The sequence below is a fragment of the Xenopus laevis genome, chromosome 2L (genome assembly GCF_017654675.1).
Source record: "Xenopus laevis strain J_2021 chromosome 2L, Xenopus_laevis_v10.1, whole genome shotgun sequence".
Classification (NCBI taxonomy): domain Eukaryota; kingdom Metazoa; phylum Chordata; class Amphibia; order Anura; family Pipidae; genus Xenopus; species Xenopus laevis.
In genome coordinates, this window is record NC_054373.1 from 82811481 (window position 1) to 82833179 (window position 21699).

At 36.9% G+C, this 21699-nt stretch overlaps 1 protein-coding gene across 1 annotated transcript in view; it reads left to right on the forward strand.

Annotated features, from left to right (window-relative positions):
* The window catches only part of maob.L (monoamine oxidase B L homeolog), a 59179-nt gene that overhangs the window by 21460 nt on the left and 16020 nt on the right, over positions 1–21699 (forward strand). Inside the window, exons 4-11 of the mRNA XM_041582103.1 lie at positions 1908–2012; positions 3425–3516; positions 4821–4962; positions 6497–6646; positions 9247–9406; positions 10088–10184; positions 10304–10357; positions 15089–15146. Coding sequence (XP_041438037.1) covers positions 1908–2012; positions 3425–3516; positions 4821–4962; positions 6497–6646; positions 9247–9406; positions 10088–10184; positions 10304–10357; positions 15089–15146 — 858 coding nt within the window. The remainder of the gene's footprint in view (positions 1–1907; positions 2013–3424; positions 3517–4820; positions 4963–6496; positions 6647–9246; positions 9407–10087; positions 10185–10303; positions 10358–15088; positions 15147–21699) is intronic.

Here is a 21699-nt window from a genome sequence, read left to right on the forward strand (position 1 = left end):
GCAAATAATGTGTGCCCTATTCTGTTCATACAACTGAACTATGGTTATTTACGCAGGACACTGAGGAAGCCCTGAAGCTACTGCCCAGAGGTGGTGGTAGCTTCAGGGTTCGCTGGGTCAATAGTCACCTCAGAGCAGAATGAAATGCAGGAAGGACTAAGCAGCACCACACACATGCAACTAAATGGTAGTGCAAGGAGCCAATTTTGATGCAAGTTACACACAACTGCATTTGCTGACCTACAGTACATGAGCCCTATTGTATTTTGAGCATTTGCTCTGATGTCCTTGCATGTGCCAGAGCTATATATTAAATAGCTAACATTCACATTTTTACATTAGTTTGCTTGATTTTACTTGGTTTCATCTGATTAAAAAATTATTATCAAAAATACAACCATTTGTAAGTACCATGTTACAGTTTGTCCTGTTGTATGAGGTCTATGTGTGGGTGCCATTAAGTATTTGCAACCTATGGCAAAGAGTGTGTGTAAGCAACATGTGAACTCATTTAGCACAGTGAGCTTTGAGGATTTTATTGACGAGTTTACTTTGATCACAGCATACAAAAAAAAGATAAAAGAGGCCAAAGGACAGATATATTTCTACTGTGTTGAAGGTTCCCTGTACTTTTCAATAAGTGTAAATGTTTATAAGTCTCAAGTCCTGAACTAAGAATGTTTGCTGAGCTTAGATCAGAGTATTTTAGCTAAGTGAGATACATAATTAAAATGCAATAATATACACTGTATGTTTTTACAGACTAAATCGAGAAGAATTCAGTAGTATTAGAACTAAGCTTTTTATGGGCTTGTGTGCATAATGATTTCTTGGAACATTATCCTCTTGGATGCAATTCAAAATTCTGTTTGAATCACTGTTGTCTTCTTTTGCTAATTTTGATTAAATCCCTGTCATATGTTATTTATATAATGCTCATGAATACACCATAATGTTATGATTTCACATAACTGTTTCTGAAGCAATCAGCCTGTCCCAACAGATCTGGTGAGTTATTTGCAGTTGAAATTACCATTTGAAATTCAAAGATATGAAAAAGCATTGAGGTTTGTTTATAGCAAGGCCAGATAGTGGCCTAACAGTACCCTGCTTTTGTACAATTCACATTCCCACCTAATAATTACAGTCACCATGGCTTCATAATTAGATGTCTGTTATAATAAAGGCAATTTGTGTGTTGTAAGTATGGGATCCCTTATCTGGAATCCCATTATCCTGAAAGCTCCAAATTACAGGATGGATCTACCACAGAGTTCATTATAGTATGTATAAAGTTTAAGGACACACACCATATTGTTTCTTTAATTACCAACTAGCATTTATAAAAAATGCAAGAGGTTCTAGAATTACGTCTAGGATCATACGACAATGCACTGCTCCACTGCTACCCTTCTGTTGTGCTGCAGGTGCGGCAGATTTCAGTGCAAAATGCAAAGTCTCAGGTTTCAGAGCCAAAATCTGCCATGTCTGCATGCACCTAAGTGGAGGTAATGATTCCAGGTGCAGGAGCGGGGCAACGGATTCTGCGATTCTGCGGAGCCTAAGGCTGTCCTTGTAGAATGTGTTTACATTTATGTAGATGAATCATGCTAACTGCAAAGCAGTGGATGATAGATCTCCTTTTAAATGCTTTTTCAAATGGAGCAGGGTTTATCATCTGAACCAGACTCTCCAAAGGGACACAATGCAAATTATATTCCTGATTTTATATATTCAAATAAGTAGAAGGAAGTACCAAATGCTCTTTCTAGGTCAAACCCTGTCCTTTGTGCTCAGTACAGGCTGTTGCCATCACTGTCAATTGCAAAGTCTTTAACGTTTTGTATTAAACGTTTTGTATGTAATGAATGTATTCCCAAATTTAAATATTCTCAATATTATTTTAGGGAAGGACCCATGCATTTCATGGATCATTTCCACCTGATTGGAATCCCTTTGTTCTTCTGGATTATAATCATTTATGGCGTACTATTGATGAATGGGGAAAAGAGGTAAACTTACTTTTATATATGTACACTATAAAAAGTTTAAACAACTGAATAATGAATATTAGTAGGCTGCTTTATTAACATTCAAAGTAAAGTTTTTACCGTGAATTTGAGGTTTTGAAATTCAAGTGTTCTAGATTCATTAAGGGCAAAAAACTCGAAGATGTGAATACAAAAATTAACAATTGGCAATTAAAATCTGGCAAGTTCATGTAGTAGTCAATGGGAGTTATATTAGCAATATACAAGCATTTTTTCAATTCAAGTTTTTGAGCCTCATTTGAGATTTGGCAGACTGAAATCACATTCTAATGACTCTAGACAATTTCACTGTGTTTGAGCTAAAGCTCATATTCAAGAAGCTTGGGTTCTGACTTCAAAACCAGTTTGGGTTATATATGGAAGGAGTTTGTATGTTCTCTTTTTGTGCATGGACTTTCTTTGGGAATTTGGGTTTCCCTTTCTAAAAACATATGGGCAGGCTAATTGGCTTCTGATAAAACAAGGTACAGGTATAGGATCCCTTATCTGGAAACCCGATATCCAGAAAGCTCCAAATTACGGAATGGCTGTCTCCCATAGACCCCATTTTATCCAAATAATCCAAATTTTTAAAAATGATTTCCCTTTTCTCTGTAATAATAAAACAGTAGCTTGTTCTTGATCCCAACTAAGATATAAGTAATCCTTATTGGAAGGAAACCCAGCCTATTGGGTTTATTTAATGTTTAAATGAATTTCTAGTAGACTTAAGGCATGAAGACCCAAATTATGGAAAGATCCGTTATCCGGAAAACCCCAGGTCCCGAGCATTCTGGATAACAGGTCCCATACCTGTATAATATTATTATCTTATGCTTGAGTTTTATTGTTTATAAGCATTTAAATCTCAAAACATCATAAACAAGTTGAGGACAAGGGAGTATCCTCTTGTTATAACATCAGGCAAATTAAGTTATGTAGTAACATGATTTAGACTTGTTCAGTTTCAGCAGTTAAATATTGTTTGACAGATCCCAGCTTGATTAACATAAGAAAACAACTAAAGTACTCTCTGAGTACCTGGAACATGACACACTTCTTATGCCACTTTACAAATCATCTCAAAATGAGCATAGAATTTGTTACTGTGATGTAGAATGTGTCATTTAACTGGTGGGGAATACCTTTTTCATGCAGTCTTTATTACTTCATCAACTACTGCACGCTATTCTGAAAGACTGAAAAAGGAAATTGCATACTTTATTTTTTTTTGTAGGATACAAAATATGGGTGAGTATATATATATATATATATATATATATATATATATATATATATATATATATATATATATATATATATATATATGTATATATATGTATATATATATATACACATATTTGTTTTAGATATGACACTGAATCTTATTTCAGATTCCTGAAGATGCTCCATGGAAGGCTCCTCATGCTGCAGAGTGGGACAAAATAACAATGAAGGAATTTATAGACAAAGTTTGCTGGACAAAGTAAGAATTATATACTACCTGTATATCTAGCAAACTGTCTGTTTCCAGTCAGTAAGACATACATCAATCTAGTTCAACCCTTCTGCCAAAGTGAAACCTAACTGTTAAGGAAAAACTTATTTAGCACACACAATACTCCTGCATTAACTTTTCACTAAGAGTTATTTTCAGTACCTTTCTAAATGTTCACTTTTTAAAAAGGTCAGTACAGCTTTAAATAGAGAAAATTCCACAACTTCACTACTCTCTGTGTAAAAATAATTTTAATTTGCATCTTAAGCTGGGACCTCCTTTCTTCTAATCTGAATGGATGGTCTTGTATTCAGTGGAAGGACCTACTAATGAATGAAGCATCCAAGAGTTTATTATAAGGTCCCTTTGTATATTTATATAAAGTAATCATATCTTCCTTAAAGGAGAACTAAAGCCTAACTATGAAGTAGATAGAAATGTTGTGCATTATGTTTTGTACTTCTGCATCAGCTCAGTTCACTGCACATGCTCTGTGCTGCTGTCACTTACTGAGCTTAGGGACCAACTCAAAATTTACAGTACACATAGAATAGAAATGTCACAATATAAGGCTAATTAGTAATTAATACAGATAATTACTACATAGCAGCACAGAAACCACTGCAATTAGCATTCGAATTTAATAATCAGCCCTGTAGCATCAGCTTATATTACAGACCAATCTAATTTTCTGATGGATAATTTGTGACGACCCCTAAGCTTAGCTTCTCAACGGCTGCTCAGAACCCACTGAGCATGTGTCACAGACACTTTCCAAGATGGTGACCCCTTGTGACAAGTTTGAAGTCCTGGATCATTGTTGCTATTGGCAAGCTGTAACATTAGGTTGGTGCAATAAGTTCAGTATATAAAGTATGACATTTTAAGCTATATTCATTTTTAGGGTTTACTTCTCCTTTAAGCACATCTTCTCCAGCATAAACAACTCCAACTTAATCAATCTTTCCTTATAACTGGGACTTTCCATTCCCTTTACTAGCTTAGTTACTTTTCCTTGGACTTATTTCATCATTTTAAGGATCAGAGACCAAAACTGCCCGGCAAGTTCTCGATTGGGCCTTACTATTAGTTTTTAAATAGGGAAAATTGCTGAGAATTGTATGCACCATTTTTATAATACTTTGGCACTGAATAGAGTCACAAAAAGCACTTAAATTACTGATCTCATTCGAATTGGATTGTGGCAATTTATTTTAAATTGATTTGTGACCTTTGACCCCAATTTACAAGTTGGTCTGTTAGGATAATATTTATGTGTTTCATTTTAACAGGAAAGCTAAAAAGTTTGCTCAACTTTTTGTGAATGTGAATGTCACCTCTGAAACCCAGCAGGTGTCCTTACTTTGGTTCCTGTGGTATATAAAGCTTTGTGGTGGTACATCAAGAATTTTTTCTGTAACCAATGGAGGTCAGGTACTGTAAAAACCTCTGTTCATTTTATTAGTCAGTTATTAAAATTGAGGTGCATAATGTTTTTCTGAAAGTATTGTCACAATTACAAATGATTCATATCTTTCTCCAATTAATATTTGCAAATACACATGTTAGAATATGTTAGAATAGAAAAATATTTCTTAACACCATTCTGAAGGTGCCACAAAAATGTTATCCCTCAGACATGATCCATGGATGTGCAAAGTTTTATAATGACAGACCTGCAGAATACAGTACATGAAAGTAGAAATGACCAGTGATTTAATAATTTAAAGGGGTGGTGTAAAGTTTGCAATTTCAGCAATCTGGTTGCTAGGGTCCTAATTACCCTGGCAACCATGCACTGATTTGAATAAGAGACTGGAATATGAATAGGAGAGGGCCTGATTAGAAAGATAAGTAATAAAAAGTAGCAATGACAATAAATGTGTAGCCTTACAGAGCATCTGATTTATACATGGGGGTCAGCTGGAAAGTCAGAAGAAGAAGGCAAATAATTCAAGAACTATAAAAAAGAAAAAAATGTAGGCCAATTGAAAAGTTTCTTAAAATTAGCCATTCTATAACATGCTAAAACCAACCAACCCTTTGGTATCGTTTGGCACTAACAGTAATTTGTGGCAGAAATTAAAATATGTATGTTACTACAGTGCTACACAATACTGTATGTTGGCGCTATATAAATACATGTTAATAATAATAATAATAATACTATATAAATATAGCTATGGCAAATAAACCCTTTCTCTGTATTGCAGGGAGGTTGAAGCATTATGTTAGTTGTATTTTTTCCATTTGCAGTGAATAAAAGGAGATGTAAATCCAAAAATAAAAGAAACTGTAATTCTAAGCTATTTTCCAGAATGCATTAATTAAAATGTTTAAAGTTATTTATAAACAATAATGTTTTGTTCTTTGCTGCTTCTAGCTCTGCTGGGTCTGTGCCACTGAAATACTAACTGTAGTCAGCTCTCCTCTAGCCAGTTCCTACAATGCCTTGTCTGTTCTATTAAAGGAGAACATAAAGCTTTCTTGAATGACTGGAGCATTAGGCTTGCCACTATTAATACTGGGACCCTTCATAATAGTCAGTGTTACTCTTGCATATTTGTTGCACTGAAGTTTCAATGTCTGGTGATCGGGAACACACCCTGCCCTTAGCGTTTGGTGATCCACACCTACACACAACAAACACCCTCCAAGTGTTAAACACTTACACACTACAGGCCCATGCTCTGTATATGCAACATTTTATAACTGAGGTTACATTCATTTTAAACATTTTTGCTCCTACTCAGTGTGTGGTCTGAAAAATATCCTAGTAGCATACTTTTTTTTAACATTGCTTAAGCTTTCTCATGATAAATGATATATTTTCTTTTTTAGTATTTCTATTTGCAGTGAAAAGATGTGCAGTCCAAACTCTGGACATAAAGTTGGCAAAACTATAGCAGAATGTAAAACATTTTCTAAATACCTGATTGCTGTGTATGTTTTTTTTCTTTCACTTCAGGAGAGGAAGTTTGTTGGTGGTGCTGGCCAGATAAGTGAGAAATTAATGGAACGTTTAGAAGGTCGGGTAAAGCTACAAAGCCCTGTGGTCAGACTTGATCAGTCGGATGATACCGTTATAGTAGAAACCCTAACACATGATTTATATCAGGTAATTAACTGAATGAGCTCTTTTAATTCCCATGATGTATACATAGTGCATTGTACAATATGAGCTATAATACATATTTATGAGAATCCCCCCAAAAGCTCCATGCTGTATATAAGCTTTCCAATATCATTTCACCTGCAGAAATTCTTCTCTGTGTTGGTCATTTTGTGTATATTTTCATGTTGTCTACCTGGTGTGAACTGAAACCTTATCTAGTATAGGTCAATCTAAAAACAACTGGACTTGCTGAGTAATCAATGAAGACGTTTCACTACTCATCCGAGCAGCTTCTTCAGTTCAGACTGGTGTGGGAAATTCTCAGCATATAAACTCTTCCACTGATCCAATCACAATGGCACATTGTAACTCTTCAAAGAGGTGACATCTGAAGAAATTCACAGAGGTGTTGATTCTGTGTAGTTGTGATAGGATTATCCAATGTGTCATGCAACTCCTAGATAAAGGTGTTACTTGTGAGAGTTGCATGAATGGATGTGTGAAGTGTTCTGAATCTGCCGGGGTACAGATGTTAGAACAGCATTGTATGTAGCAGACAGGAGGTGTCGAAGGCCCCCGCCTCTGTTCAGAGATGGTCTCTCAACCTTGACATGAATCGCATCTTTCACGCCTCGTTCAAACCATCGGTCTTCTATATCCAAGATTTGGACCTTGCTATCTTCAAAGGAGTGTCCCTTGTCTTTTAAGTGTAGAAAGACAGCTGAGTTTTGCCCTGTAGAGTTCTCCCTCCTGTGCTGAGCCATTCGCTTGGAGAGCAGTTGTTTTGTCTCCCCAATGTATAGATCTGTGCACTCCTCGCTACACTGGACTCGGTATACCACATTGCTTTGTTTTTCTTTTGGTGTTTGATCCTTTGGGTGTACCAGTTTTTGTCTCAGTGTGTTGCTAGGTTTGAAAAACACAGGGACATGGTGTTTGTTGAAAATCCTCCTGCGTTTCTCTGACAAATTACAGAAAGACCCATTAACCGGAAAAACCTGAGGTCCCGAGCAGTCTGGATAACAGGTCCCATGCCTGTATATCCCTCTGCGCATAGTGTCATTTCAGTTGATTCTTCAGGTTTATCAAAAGTAGATCATGTGTGACAGACAATAAACTCAGACCCATCTCAGGGAGAGAAACAGAAAACAACATAGATCAACGCAGCTTTAGATAAAACCTCATGATAACAGAATGACCCTGACTGCATTGCTTTCTTCTATTACTTCAACTCCAACTTGGATTTATAACAAGCCCCTAATATTATTTCTATTATTGTGCAACAAACACAGCTAAAACGTGTACACATACAATATCAAAGCACTTTTGCAATTCCAGTATAAACACTTCTGCATAGAGATTAATCTGCAATATCTTCAGGATAATATGGAGGAAAGCACAAACAAACAAATGGTATTTTGATAGCAGTAAGACAGATAGGATAGTGATTGGTTGACTTCTACGAATGCTTAATAGTAAAAAGGCAGTGATTACAGTGAGAGAGGATGTTTCAGTTATCATAGCACAAAAATAAATAATTACAATGTTTTATTAAAAATGTTCAATTGTGCTGACATTTACATTCATTTATTTGTATTTATTTTTAAACTGAGAACAAAGACTAGTAACATAAGAAAAATCTGGTATCAATATATTTGTAACATTAGTATTGGGGGAGGAGATGATTAAAGGACAATTTTATACAATGCAACAATAGTGGGCAATTATATAAATTACTGTAGACAATGATATGCAGAAAATTGTAACTGTATACAAAAGAACATTGAACAACAAATGATTAAAGCAAATTGCTGCTGAAAAAAAGAAGAAAATAAATATGAGAAGAAGAACAAGGTAGAATGACCCGTTACTTAAAAGGAATAAGAATTTTGCGCTGACAAAAAGGATGGAAAAATGATACAGTTTTTAATAAAAATAGATCTAATTTTGAATGACTGATTTTAAATTGAAAAGGTTTTTTCCACACACAAGTCTTTCATGTAATTAAGCACAATGGTTTATCATAAATCCCTTTGAGGAAAATTGGTTTCCTAGCAGCAGCCAAAGGGATTTTAACATATATCAAAATGGAGAACAGATTACTACTATTGAGAAAAATGTTCATTTGCTATTTATTTCTTTATATCAGTCACTTTTGTTCTTGGGACCAGAACATTTTTGGACCAGGCATCAAACTATGAAAGATGTTTGCATTTACTTCATTACATGTAGGACATTAATGATTTACAGGGTACACATACCTCCTATACTAATTTGCAGGGTACACATACCTCCTATACTAAACTAGCTGCAGATATTAAACTCACTATAGCCTTGGATATTATGCTTGTTAAAGAAGTTATTCAAGTCATTCTTAAAGACATTAAAGAGAGTGAAATAAATGCTAAATCCACACATCAGGTGTGTCAACAATATTCTGTATTGCATTTACATTTTAAAGATTGTTAGCAGAACAAATGATTATTAATTACAAATTCTTAACTATGACTAGTAAAGCACATGCTTGTGTTTTTGTTGGCATTATATGTATGCAATGACTTATATCTGCTTGAAATGACACAATTATATGTTCTTTATTTCAGGCCAAGTATGTTATCAGTGCCATACCACCAGGCCTTACTACAAAAATTCATTTTAATCCAGAGCTGCCACCAACAAGGAACCAGTTGATTCAACGCCTTCCAATGGGCTCTGTTATAAAATGCATGATGTATTATAAAGAAGCATTTTGGAGGAAAATGGGTGAGCAGTTCAATATATGCTGGACTATTGTCTTCTTAAAGGCCAAGTAACACCAGAATATGAAAAATATAATCAGTATAAGCACTTTGCCTCATGCTGCCTCTTTTATGATAAGTCCAATTCACCTACAATGCACCATATTTTTGAATAGGGACATATTATGTTACTTTTACCCACAATAACATATGATCCTATACAGTATGTGTGTGTACAGGTTGATTTGGAATAATGGTGGCTTTATTTACTAATTTTATAGGTATTGCTTGGTTATGACAAACATGGTTGTTTATAAACAGATGGTATATCTCAGTTTACCATCACAGGTACATATAATAGCATTGCAAGGGAAGTGGTGCTGCACAAAAAACATTTATGGGTTGTGTTGTTTGTGAATTTTGTGAGAAAACATTGGCATAGAACATCAGGGCTGGATATGGTCCTAAAGTTCTGTGTAACATGTATGACCACCATGGACCAGTTGCAGAAAAAGCATTAGTGAGAAAATTCCAGCGCTGTGTATATGAAAGCTCATCTACACTGTGTTTGTGCACCACCCAAATTTGTTTAAACATTCAAATAATGTTAATTGAGTTTGGACGTTTGAATAATATAATGTAATTGATTTAAGATATTGTTCATTTAATAAAAAAAGTACTTAATGACCTGTTCCTTTCTAATAAGATTATTGCGGAGCTATGTATATTGACAACGAAAACGCACCAGTTGAGATCACATTAGATGACACCAAGCCAGATGGTACATTTCCAGCTATTATGGGGTAAGGCAAATTATTTTTGTCAGCAGTGCTTAGTATAACTCTTTAATTTAATTCTAGGTGTATGCAATTTAATTCTGGCATTTTATAACACAATACATACTTCTTTCCTTATCTTACAGTTTTATTCTGTCCCGAAAAGCAACGGCACTAACACATCTCAGCAAGGAAGAAAGGTATTTCTTTACTCTTATCATTATCAAATTACACTGTAAATCTAATGTTTACAGCAACAATGATATCTTATAATACAAACGGCCAGATTAAATTCAGTGAGAAAAAGGTTTATGACGTGAAAAGTCATGGACGAGGTTGAATTTGAAATGCAATTCAATTTAGAAAAACTCATCTTAAGCTTGTGAAGTTGGCTGCTGGATAGCTGTGGTGAAAAATGGGGATCACATTAAAGAATGCAAGTGGACAAAAAGATTGGGTAGGAGATAAAGAAAAAATAGCACAGAAGGAGAAAATATAAAAGAAGAGGACTTCAGAAAAGGAAAAGTGTAGACACTTGGGGGCAAATTCACTAAGGCGCGAAGCGCCGAACGCTAGCGTTAATTCGCTAGCGTTTGGCATTTTCGCTACTGCGCAAATTCACTAACGAACGCTGGCGTAGTTTCGCTAGTGTTACTTCGCAACCTTACGCCAGGCGAATTTTCGCTAGCGACGAAACTACGCAAATTCACTAACTTGCGCAGTGTACTGAACGCTACCTTTTACGCTAGACTTCCTTCGCCACCTCAGACCTGGCGAAGCGCAATAGAGTAGATAGGGATTGTTTAAAAAAAAAGTCAATTTTTTTTCTAAGTCCCAAAAAACGCTGGCGTGTTTTCTACATGATGGGTGATAGGCTGAAAAAGATCGAAAATTTTTTGGGGCTCCCCTTCCTCCCCCCTACATTTCCTGACTCATGGCAACTTACCTAGACAGTGGGCACATGTGTAGGGCAAAATAAAAATTTTATTTGCTGATTTGAAGGTTTTCTAGGCATTTGTAGTGCAGATACGTGTTCCTCCATTGAAATTTGTATGCAAATTAGCCTTCGCTAGCGCAACTTCGCTTTATATAGCGAATCAACGCTAGCGCAACTTCGCAACCTTACGCTACCCCTGTGCGCAACTTCGGATTTTTGTGAATTTGCGGAGCCCTGGCGAAACTACGCCTGGCGAAGTGTGGTGAAGTGTGGCGAAGTGCGGCGAAGTTGCGCCTGGCGCAACTTCGCATCTTAGTGAATTTGCCCCTTGGCATCTTTGGTTCCGACACATATGGCCTTTACCACATTCACAGGGTCCCTGTTTCCCCAACTACTATCGCTCCAAATGTGAAGCCTTATGCTCCAGACTCCCAGCACATCCTCCAGAGTACTTAGAGGAGATAAAAGAAAAAGAGACATTTGTTCTGTCCCATCTATGAGGTATAGGTGACAGAATCTTGAGCAGTAGGGGATTTCCCTTTGGATCCCGTACAGTGTGTTTATTTTATGTGTGCTATCAAAAACAGCAAATTCACGCCTGCTATTACTGTGTGCTTTTGTTTGCTAGTTGCAGAGACAATATATCAAAGCCATAGAATGTCTCCCTGGATAAGTCCTCCTATATATATGCAGAACAATTGCTGAATTACTAAAAGAGACAGTTATCTACCTTATAATATTGAGGGATCCTCAAATATTAGGCAACTTAAAAGCTAATGCTCCTTGGATTTCTGAAATGGTTGCTTTCCATGTCTGCATTGAGCATTTTATGTATGTAACCTGCAATAATGCATGTCGTGGCGCATACATTGCCTCTGAGCAGTGGGCTTCACTTGGGTTTACTGTATGCTCGACCTTTTATGAATTACAGTATTTTCTTAAAACAGCTACAGGGTAATATAAGCTGACCTTCCCATTACTGCCTTTACTCCTCCTGGACCTGTGCATTTTTAAAGTGGACGCAATTTCATAATGATGTTCATGCTTAGCTAAAATCTAGCCATACGTCCTTGATATATGTTGGAGCACACAACAAATGAGCATCCTGTTAGGCTTCATGGCAAAGAGCAAAAATGTTTGTGTGTCTATGGGATTTAGAAGGTTTGTTCACCTTTATTTGTATTGCATTTGAATTATTTAGCTTTTTGTTCATCAGCTCTCATAGACTAGATAGCTATTTGAATGAGAAACTTGAAAATAAAAAGGAAAGAACCCACTGGAAACATATATAGTAATAAAAAAAACTAAAATATTGCATTGGGCCTTTGCTGAACATACTTTCTGCCTATTGCTAATCACAAAAAAATGTTTTTCTTTGTTATTTCTTGAGATAAACAAGTTAAACAGGGGAATGAGTAGCTAATTAGATTACCTCACCTTTCATACTTTGTTGTGACTGTTTTGTTTGCAGGAGTCTATTATGCAGAGGGATTATCTGAACATAATTATATATCTCCCAAGGACCAAACATTTTGCTTTTTGAACTGTTTTGTTTAAAAATAAAAAACATTCATACATACATTTTTTAAAATTAAAATAGGCAAAAATATGTTCAGCACAAGCATTATTCATTGAACTCATGCTGAACAAGGGGCTATATAACGTAAAACAATCAAATTTCACCTTTAAATATATAATTTATATGAGGTTAAGTTAATTTTCTGGGTCCCTCCCTACATATTCACCATTACGATTTGAATATCTGAGTGTATTTGAGGACTGCTGTATTTCAGGATTCTTCATGCAGATACAACTCTGCTAAGAGAAATCAAAATAGCATTGTAAATAACATAATATATTGTTCTGCTTCCTCACTACACTACAAACATCTCAAATGTCTATTACATTAAACCCTACATCTATTTGTTGTTTAAGGCTCCCTAAGATTACATAGTTTTTCAGAGCAAAGATCAATATTTAATTTACTTCTTATTTCGTGTTTCTTGTAATCTATAATAATGACAGCATAAAGATAATTATTTTATACAAGTTTAATGTTTGTTGTTCACTTTTTCTTGTTAAATTATGAAAATAATTCTTACTGTCCTCTACATTATACTGAAAAATGCTAGCATAGTAACTAACTAAGCAAGTCCCCAACTTAGTTTAAAGCTGTAAATAGAGATGGGCGAATCTGTCCCTTTTCGCTTCGCCAACATTTTTTTTGAAACTCTGAAAAAAATTGCAAAATGGCGAAAAATTCACGAAACACATTGAAGTCAATGGGCATCAAAATAATTTTGACATGCAACAATTTTTAATGAGCGACTTTTTTGTCGCAGCAAAGTTTGTGGGCAGCAAATTTTTGTAGCAGGTTAGAGACAAAAATTGCAGGTGGCGAAATGCGGACATTTGCTGTAAATCCATGCCTGCCAAATAAATTCGCCCATCACTAGCTATAAATGTTATATTCTATAAGACTGTATACCTCTTCCTGCAACTTAATGTGGGAGGAGTGGGAGGGGGTGTTATCAGTCCAACTGCACTGCAGCAGTAAATAGTGACTGGAGTTTATCAGAGCTCAAGTCACATGACTGTAGCATCTGGGAAACTAACAACGTGTCTAGTCCCATATCAGATTTCAAAATTAAATTTAAAAAATCTGTTTGCTCTTTTGAACAAATTTCAATGCAGGATTCTGCTGGGAGAGTGCTATTAAATGAACTTTGCAAAAAAACATGTTTTCCTGTGACAGAAGGGACCTATCACCCCAAAAAAAATATTTCCAAATCCTATTTTATCATGTTAATCAAGCAAATTGAACTTTAATTACACTGTAAAAAATGTTTGAACCTTGTTTCCTTCCGTCTGGGAATGAATAATTATAGCAAGCAGGCAGGAGCCATTTGGTGGACACTGTTATTAAGACAAGCCTTGCATCATTTCAGAATCTTTTTTGTGCACCAGGACAGGGGACCTGATGTCTATCCCCATGCACTTTTTACACAATTAATTGGTGAAGAGAACAGGGGGAATGTGTGGAGTGCAGTGACATCTAGTAAGTGCTGAATGGAAAGTGAAAGTAATGCCTATGGCCTAAGGCAGTGATCCCCAACCAGTAGCTTGTGAGCAACATGTTGCTCTCCAACCTCTTGGATGTTGCTCTCAGTGGCCTCAAAGCAGGTGCTTATTTTTGAATTCCAGGCTTGGAAGAGAGATTTAATTGCATAAAAACTAACCATAATGCTAAGTAGAGCCGCCTGCCAGCCACATAAGGGCTACCAAATACCCAATCACAGCCCTTATTTGGCACCCCAAGGGACTTTTTCATGATTGTGTTGCTCCCCAACTCTTTTTACATTTCAATGTGGCTCACAGGTAAAAAAGGTTGGGGACCCCTGGCCTAAGGCATAGAGGAGGGGCAGGGAATATTTCATTTACAGTATGTGCCCTAAATACTGTGATTAACCCCCTTTATTTTCCCTTTGTGTTGCCCTTGCAGAATTGCAGTGAAGCACTAGATCCAGACTCTGTTGCCCAATTTCTGCTTTGGGTTTTGTGCAGTATAAAGTTTTCTTTGCTCAGTACACATGTTGAGTCAAAGATACTCTTAGAGATGCCCTCAGCATAGGTTGTAAAGAACCAACAAAACAAAATATTATGGCAAAAATGTATTAAGCCATGGATTAGTTAGGAAATATTACTCTGAAAAGACAAGAGTGGGAGATTTTGAAATCCAAGTGTAAATAGCAGAAAACAGTAATTGCAGGAATATCATTTTCTTTGTATTTTCTTTATATGCAGGAAATTGCATGTGTATTTGTACACAATGAAAAACATAGAGAGCCATTGACTAAAAACTGCATTTATCAAGCTGTTCCTGCTTTAAAGCTGTAATAATCATAATAACAATAAGCTATACTGTGATTGGATTTCTGTCCTTATTGTTAAACCATATTTTGTAATGTGTGCTGGTTTTTATCACTTTGTGCAGGAAGAAGCATATATGTGAATACTATGCCAAAGCCCTGGGTACAGAAGAAGCACTGCACGTAAGAGACTCTGTTTTGTTACATATATTTTTTAATGTAGACTATAATAAAAGTGCTAAAAGGGCACTTTTACATTCTGAATGTTGACTACAATAACAATTATACATTCTTACATTGCAGTTCCATAACATAATATTTTTATGATAACTTTAATATTTAGGAAAAGGTTGTTTATCTTTTACTATTCTTCTATACTTGAATAGATAACTGTTATGGATTTTCTATCCAGTTTTATGATATTCTTTAATAACTGCACTGATAAAATGTAAAACTCTTTACAAAAGTGCACTTCTCAAATGCAATCAATTTGCTCTTCTCTCATAATGCATCGTTCCTCCTATGATTTCAGTGTGAAAGGGTGGAATGATTATTTGCTTTCATACTGTAAATGCTCCTACTAGACCTGCTTGAAGGTCAGTTAGGGGAAGATTTAGGTTGAACACTTATTTGCTGTCCTAGATATCCATAATTACTGATGCACCAATGTTTACCTTATTCTGTAATCTTGGTATGAGCTAAGGGCAGTACTTATCAATGGCTGGACCTTAAAAGACTGAGCCAAAAAAATTCTTACAGGCACTGCACAGCTAGGTTGAGGCTAGTGGAATGTTAACTGTTCACTAACATCTATTGTGATTCATTTATTACTAAAAACTAAATGGGGCTCACTGCAAATTGCTGAAAGAATGTAATGGTGCAAGCACCTTTATAAATAGCACCAATGCACGCTCAATTTTGTGTACTAGTGTTTTGTTGCATGTTCCTGACACTTATGGAGGACTGCAATAAAAGTCAGTAACGGAAAAAATATTCGCAATGCGAAAAGTTATACCTTTATGCAAACATATTTGCCTTGCGTGAATTTAATATAGCTTTTGCAACCCGGAAACTGTTTAGCGACCACTTCCGACTGGGGAAGAGGGTTTGTAAATGTTAAAGTTTGCGCCAGTGCGCAGTGAATGTAATAAAACTTCTTACTGAAAATTTGTTACGTTTGCTTCAAAAGATTACGACACCTTTTAGCGCTTCTTAAAAGTGGGCAATGTGCAATTAAAATTCGCAATGAGCAATTGAAATTCACCATGCAATAACTGTTTAAGGAAGAGTATTACATTGTGAAATGTGTATTTTATTTGTGGAAATTGTTTTGCTATTTGCGACTTTTATTACATTCTCCCATTAGGTTATTTATTAAGGTTCGAGTTGTGTTTTCTATGAAAACTCAAATATTTCTGTTTTTTTGAAAAACTCAAATTTTTCAAGATTTATTATACCCCAACCCTGGAAATAGCTAGAATCTGAAAATACACCGTCTAAAACCCCCCAAGGTCATGTAGGAGTTAATGGCAGAGGTCCTTTGAACCATATGAAGATGTTAATAGTCTGCATGATGTTGCATGAAATTTTCCTAGACGGTTTTGCCAGAAAATTCGAATAAATTGAACAATTCAAGTTTTTCCCTGTGGAGAACTCGATTAATTCAGAATCAAGTTTTTTACATTCAAGTGTTTTTTTTAAATAAGATAAAATTCGACCTTTCATAAATAACCCTCTTAAACATAGGCGTTGGAACTTGGGGGGCCACAGGGTCCGTGGCCCCCCAGAATTTTCCTCCTCCGGTTTTGAATTTTTTTTTTTTTTGCTGGTGTGTGTCTAGAAGTTTTTGCATGCTTTGCCTGCCAAGCACGTATTTTATATATGCTGGCAGGCCAATGCTCTAAGTGCCAAGAACGTATCTAATACGTTCTGCACTTTTAAAACAAATCCCTCTGCATCGGCAGCTTTTGCCACTTCCACAGATGGTTAGGGAGCTGGACAATCCTTTAGGCAACAAGCCCAGGGGGCTTGTAGTTCGGTCCTGTGACTCGATCGTCACAGGACAGGTCTTACTTACCAGACTGCATGGAGGACTTTAGGACTACACAGAGAAGCAAGATCTTCAGCACCCACCCACACACTTCCTGCTTTGTGTTTTTCTGCTGATCTGGGACCTTCAATGCTGCCACAAATTCCATGTACCAAGGAACAGTAGGTGGCCTTTCTTATACACATTTACACACACACACATACAGATGCAGCCACTTTGTTTTGTGTGTTTGACACAGAATAACTCAGATATCCCACTTATCCCATTTAACACAGAAAATTGCGTCACAGCATTCCATCTAATTAAAGTATTCCTCATTATGAACAATGGTGCTTTGAAATGCTAATGAAAAGGTTAAATGCATTAAATGAGTTAAGATGACTTTAGATAACAGTTTCTTCAATTAATCCCGAGTCATGACGCATTTAACACACAAATCCAAGTGGCTTCATCTGTACATGCAAATACACACAAACTACACATTTTTCTAAAGTTAGATTTTTTATATTTTATTTTTTTATTTATACACTTTTTAGAGCTGTGCATACACACAAACACACACTTATTGTGGGTATTTATACATGAAATTGCACTGTGCCATCCTACTATGAATTCTGGGGGTATTTATACATGGAATTGTCACCATGCCATCTTGATATAAGTTCTGGGGTATTTATATTTGGAATTGCCATCGTGCCAACTTGATATAAGTTCTGGGGGTATTTATATTTGGAATTGCACTGTGCCATCCTACTATGAATTCTGGGGGTATTTATGCGTAGCATTTCCATCGTGCCAACTTGCCAACTTGATATAAGTTCTGGGGGTATTTATACATGGAATTGCACTGTGCCATCCTACTCTGAATTCTGGGGGGCATTTATTCTTGGAATTGCACTGTGCCATCCTACTCTGAATTCTGGGGGGTAGTTATACATGGAATTGCACTGTGCCATCCTACTATGAATTCTAGGGGTATTTATACATGGAATTGCACTGTGCCATCCTACTCTGAATTCTGGGGGGTATTTATACATGGAATTGCACTGTGCCATCCTACTCTGAATTCTGGGGGGAATTTATACATGGAATTGCACTGTGCCATCCTACTATCAATTCTAGGGGTATTTATACATGGAATTGCACTGTGCCATCCTACTCTGAATTCTGGGGGGAATTTATACATGGAATTGCACTGTGCCATCCTACTATCAATTCTAGGGGTATTTATACATGGAATTGCACTGTGCCATCCTACTCTGAATTCTGGGGGGAATTTATACATGGAATTGCACTGTGCCATCCTACTCTGAATTCTGGGGGGAATTTATACATGGAATTGCACTGTGCCATCCTACTATGAATTCTGGGGGTATTTATGCGTAGCATTTCCATCGTGCCAACTTGCCAACTTGATATAAGTTCTGGGGGTATTTATACATGGAATTTATACTGTGCCATCCTGTTTTCTGGGTGTGTGGGGGGTTATACAGAAAATACAGGGTTAAAGATCTTAGTACAAAGTTAATCCAGAAAATGGTCCAATTGCATCTTCTTGGAAGAATTTTTTTGAAGTAAATTGTAGAAGGTTTAGAAGGGGGTGTTCCTCCTTCCTTTGTATCAGCTAGAAGTTAGACAGGTTTTACTTAGGCCAAAAAGCTAGACGTGTCTTTTTTTCAAACTAAATTACTATGTTTCTATATATAATTATTATGCTGATGCAGTGGGATTGGAGCATTTGTACAACTGTCCCATTATAATGTAACATTGCTGTCTAACTAGCAGAAACGGGATCTATGTAGTGAGAGATATTTGAATTTTTCACATTACTATGTATTGTTACTTTTTATTACTGATCCTTGTATTCAGGCCTCTCCTATTCATATTCCAGTCTCTTATTCAAATCAATGCATGGTTGCTAGGGTAATTTGGACCCTAGTTACCAGATTTCTTAAGATGCAAATTGAAGAGCTGCTGAACAAAAAGCTAAATAACTCAAAAACCTTTAATAATAAAAAATGAAAACCAATTACAATTACAAATCGTCTCAGAATATCAAACTCTACATCATACTAAAAGTTATCTTAAAGGTGAACAACCCCTTTAAAGCTACTCAAGTCATACCTCGCAACTGTCCAATTTTTAGAGGGACAGTCCCTATTTTGACAGCTCGGCCCACAGTCCCTTGTTTGTACTGGAAAGTCCCGTTTTTCTGCACTGAACAGGCAGAAAAAGAAACAATGTTTCTAACTTAATTGGCTTTTGGCAGAGAGCCAAGAACAGCCACAGCAGAAGATAAGATACTTTTGTAACAATTTTGAGATAAGCAAATGAGTAATTGTAACAATACAAGATAACAAGTCCCTTTGGAAAAGTTAGACTCACAGCTTAAAGTGCAATTCACCTTCATTAGCAAAACTGTAATAACTAAAAAAAAACCACAGAAATATGTTCAAACTTTCATAACCTGCCAAATTTTGTAAAAATGAACATGGTAATTAGGGGGTGTGGCCACAAAAATGGACGTGGTCAAGATAAATTTTGACGTGTTACGCGCACCAACTTTTTTGTCCCTCTTTTTATTTCCAAAATGTTGGGAGGTATGCTCAAGTGATCATCATTTTGTTCATAGTTATGCACAAATACAAGCAACACCCTGTTTAACAGATGTTTGATTTCATGATTCTAATTTGACTAGACCAGCAGATGGGGGCTACAGGGACTAAAAACTTTGTCTCTATTGGCAACAGTGATCACTAACACAGCATTCTGGAGGTGTGTATGCCAGCTCCTCCATTCATAACTATATAAATAAAAGATATTACACTGTTAATACCATTAATACAATGTGTGTGTGTGTATATATATATATCTCAAATTTGCAAATAAACCGCACAACCAGGTCTTGCATAAAGTGTAAAAAACAAAAAATTATTTTATTATCAACGTTTCGGCTCCAAACTTAAGCCGTCTTCTGGTTGTGCGGTTTATTTGCAAATTTGATATTTATTGTTTAACCAGCACCTAGGCATTGACCAGAACTTGGGAGTGCTCCAGATCGTGATTTTGTATATATATATATATATATATATATATATATATCAAACCTTCTCAACAAACCGCACTCCAAGGACTTTGAATGGTGTCAAAAAAATGCCTTTATTTCAACGTTTCGGCTCTCACTCGTGAGCCGTCTTCAGGAAAGTGGAAAACTCTACAAATGTGAAGCGCTTTTTAAGTGCAGAAATGGCGCCAAATGACGTCATCATTAGTGGGTGTGTTCAAACCATAACAACAATACGAGTAAATAATAAATAATAGACGTTGCATCTCCGTGTCTGCAATGCTCTAATCTGTGAGTCCGTTAGTGCATGAGATTACCCAAGTGCATATTCACCCCAGCGTGCGTCTTTAAAAACAGCCGTTGTTGTGTCCAGCTGCGCCCCCTGACTCGCATCAGAAAACGTAATTAAAAACACTTACCCCCAGGCGATCTAAGGTGTAGGCCGCTCTCTCCCTCTCAGTCCCCTCTCTCGGCAGATCATACCAGTGTAGTGTGCTGATTCGCCCGTCCGCTCATTAAATTTTCCGGTTCCTAGAGGCAACAGCTCCCTGCTCTCGCGCAGTATCCGGCCTTAGCCCCGCCCACGTTGCCATGGTGCGTACTAACGCTTTCAACTGCGGGGAAACCATAAACTCCATTCACTCCTTGCAGGCGACGATGCGCATTCTTACCCAGATTATGACTCTCTATCCGCATTGTATGGTCACATCACTCTTTCGCTGGCATCAGGGTGTACACTAACCATATGGTCTGTGGCCCCCCTTCTGTCGTCAGGGATATAGTGCACCACTCACCCAGGGTTACTCCTGGTGCTGTCATTTCTGGTCTGCTGGAGTGATCATAGGAGTATTTTGGTAGAGCGTGTTAATGGGGCTCGTAGGTGCTCTCTTAGTACATACCTCCAATCGCATACCTTCATAAGTCGGCCTGCACACTGGTATGTTTAATCGCCAGGGGACCCACATTCCTTCTCGGCCTCTCACCTTTCTCCCTGGGGTATAGTCACGACCTAAAAACATAAATCCCAGATCAAAACAAATATCAATTCCATGATAGCCTTCTTGTAACATCAATTGTGGATACATATTATCTACTGCAATTTGTTCTACTGTCATCATATCATCTCCTCCCACTCTCATGTTTCAAAAATGTCCAGGGACTCAAAATAATGTTTCTTATCAAAGCAACGGTATTCACTGGTACGTTCCAGTGCTTCCACCGAAAAAATAGAGTCCTCACTTGTGCAGGGGGGAGAACATCGTTAGTAAAAAGGTGACATGGGTAAGGTTTCATTTAGGCCTTTGGGGACCAAGGTGTTAAGTTTGTAGATCCATTCAGATTCTCGTTGTAGCAAAAACAAACCTCTGTTGCCTCCTCTTCTTGGTGCTGGTATGTGGTCAATAATCATGTGCCTAAATTGCGGTAATGTGTGCCTTTGTATAAGCCAATGTCTCGCTACCGGCTGGTCAGTCTTCCCCGTGGATAGTGCGCTCCTTATGGCACTCCTATGATTATTCATGCGCTCCCTATACGTGGTGGTCGCTTTCCCCACGTAATGCAGCCCACAAGGACACCAAGCCATGTATATTACATGATCACTAGTACATGTGACCCTGTGTTCA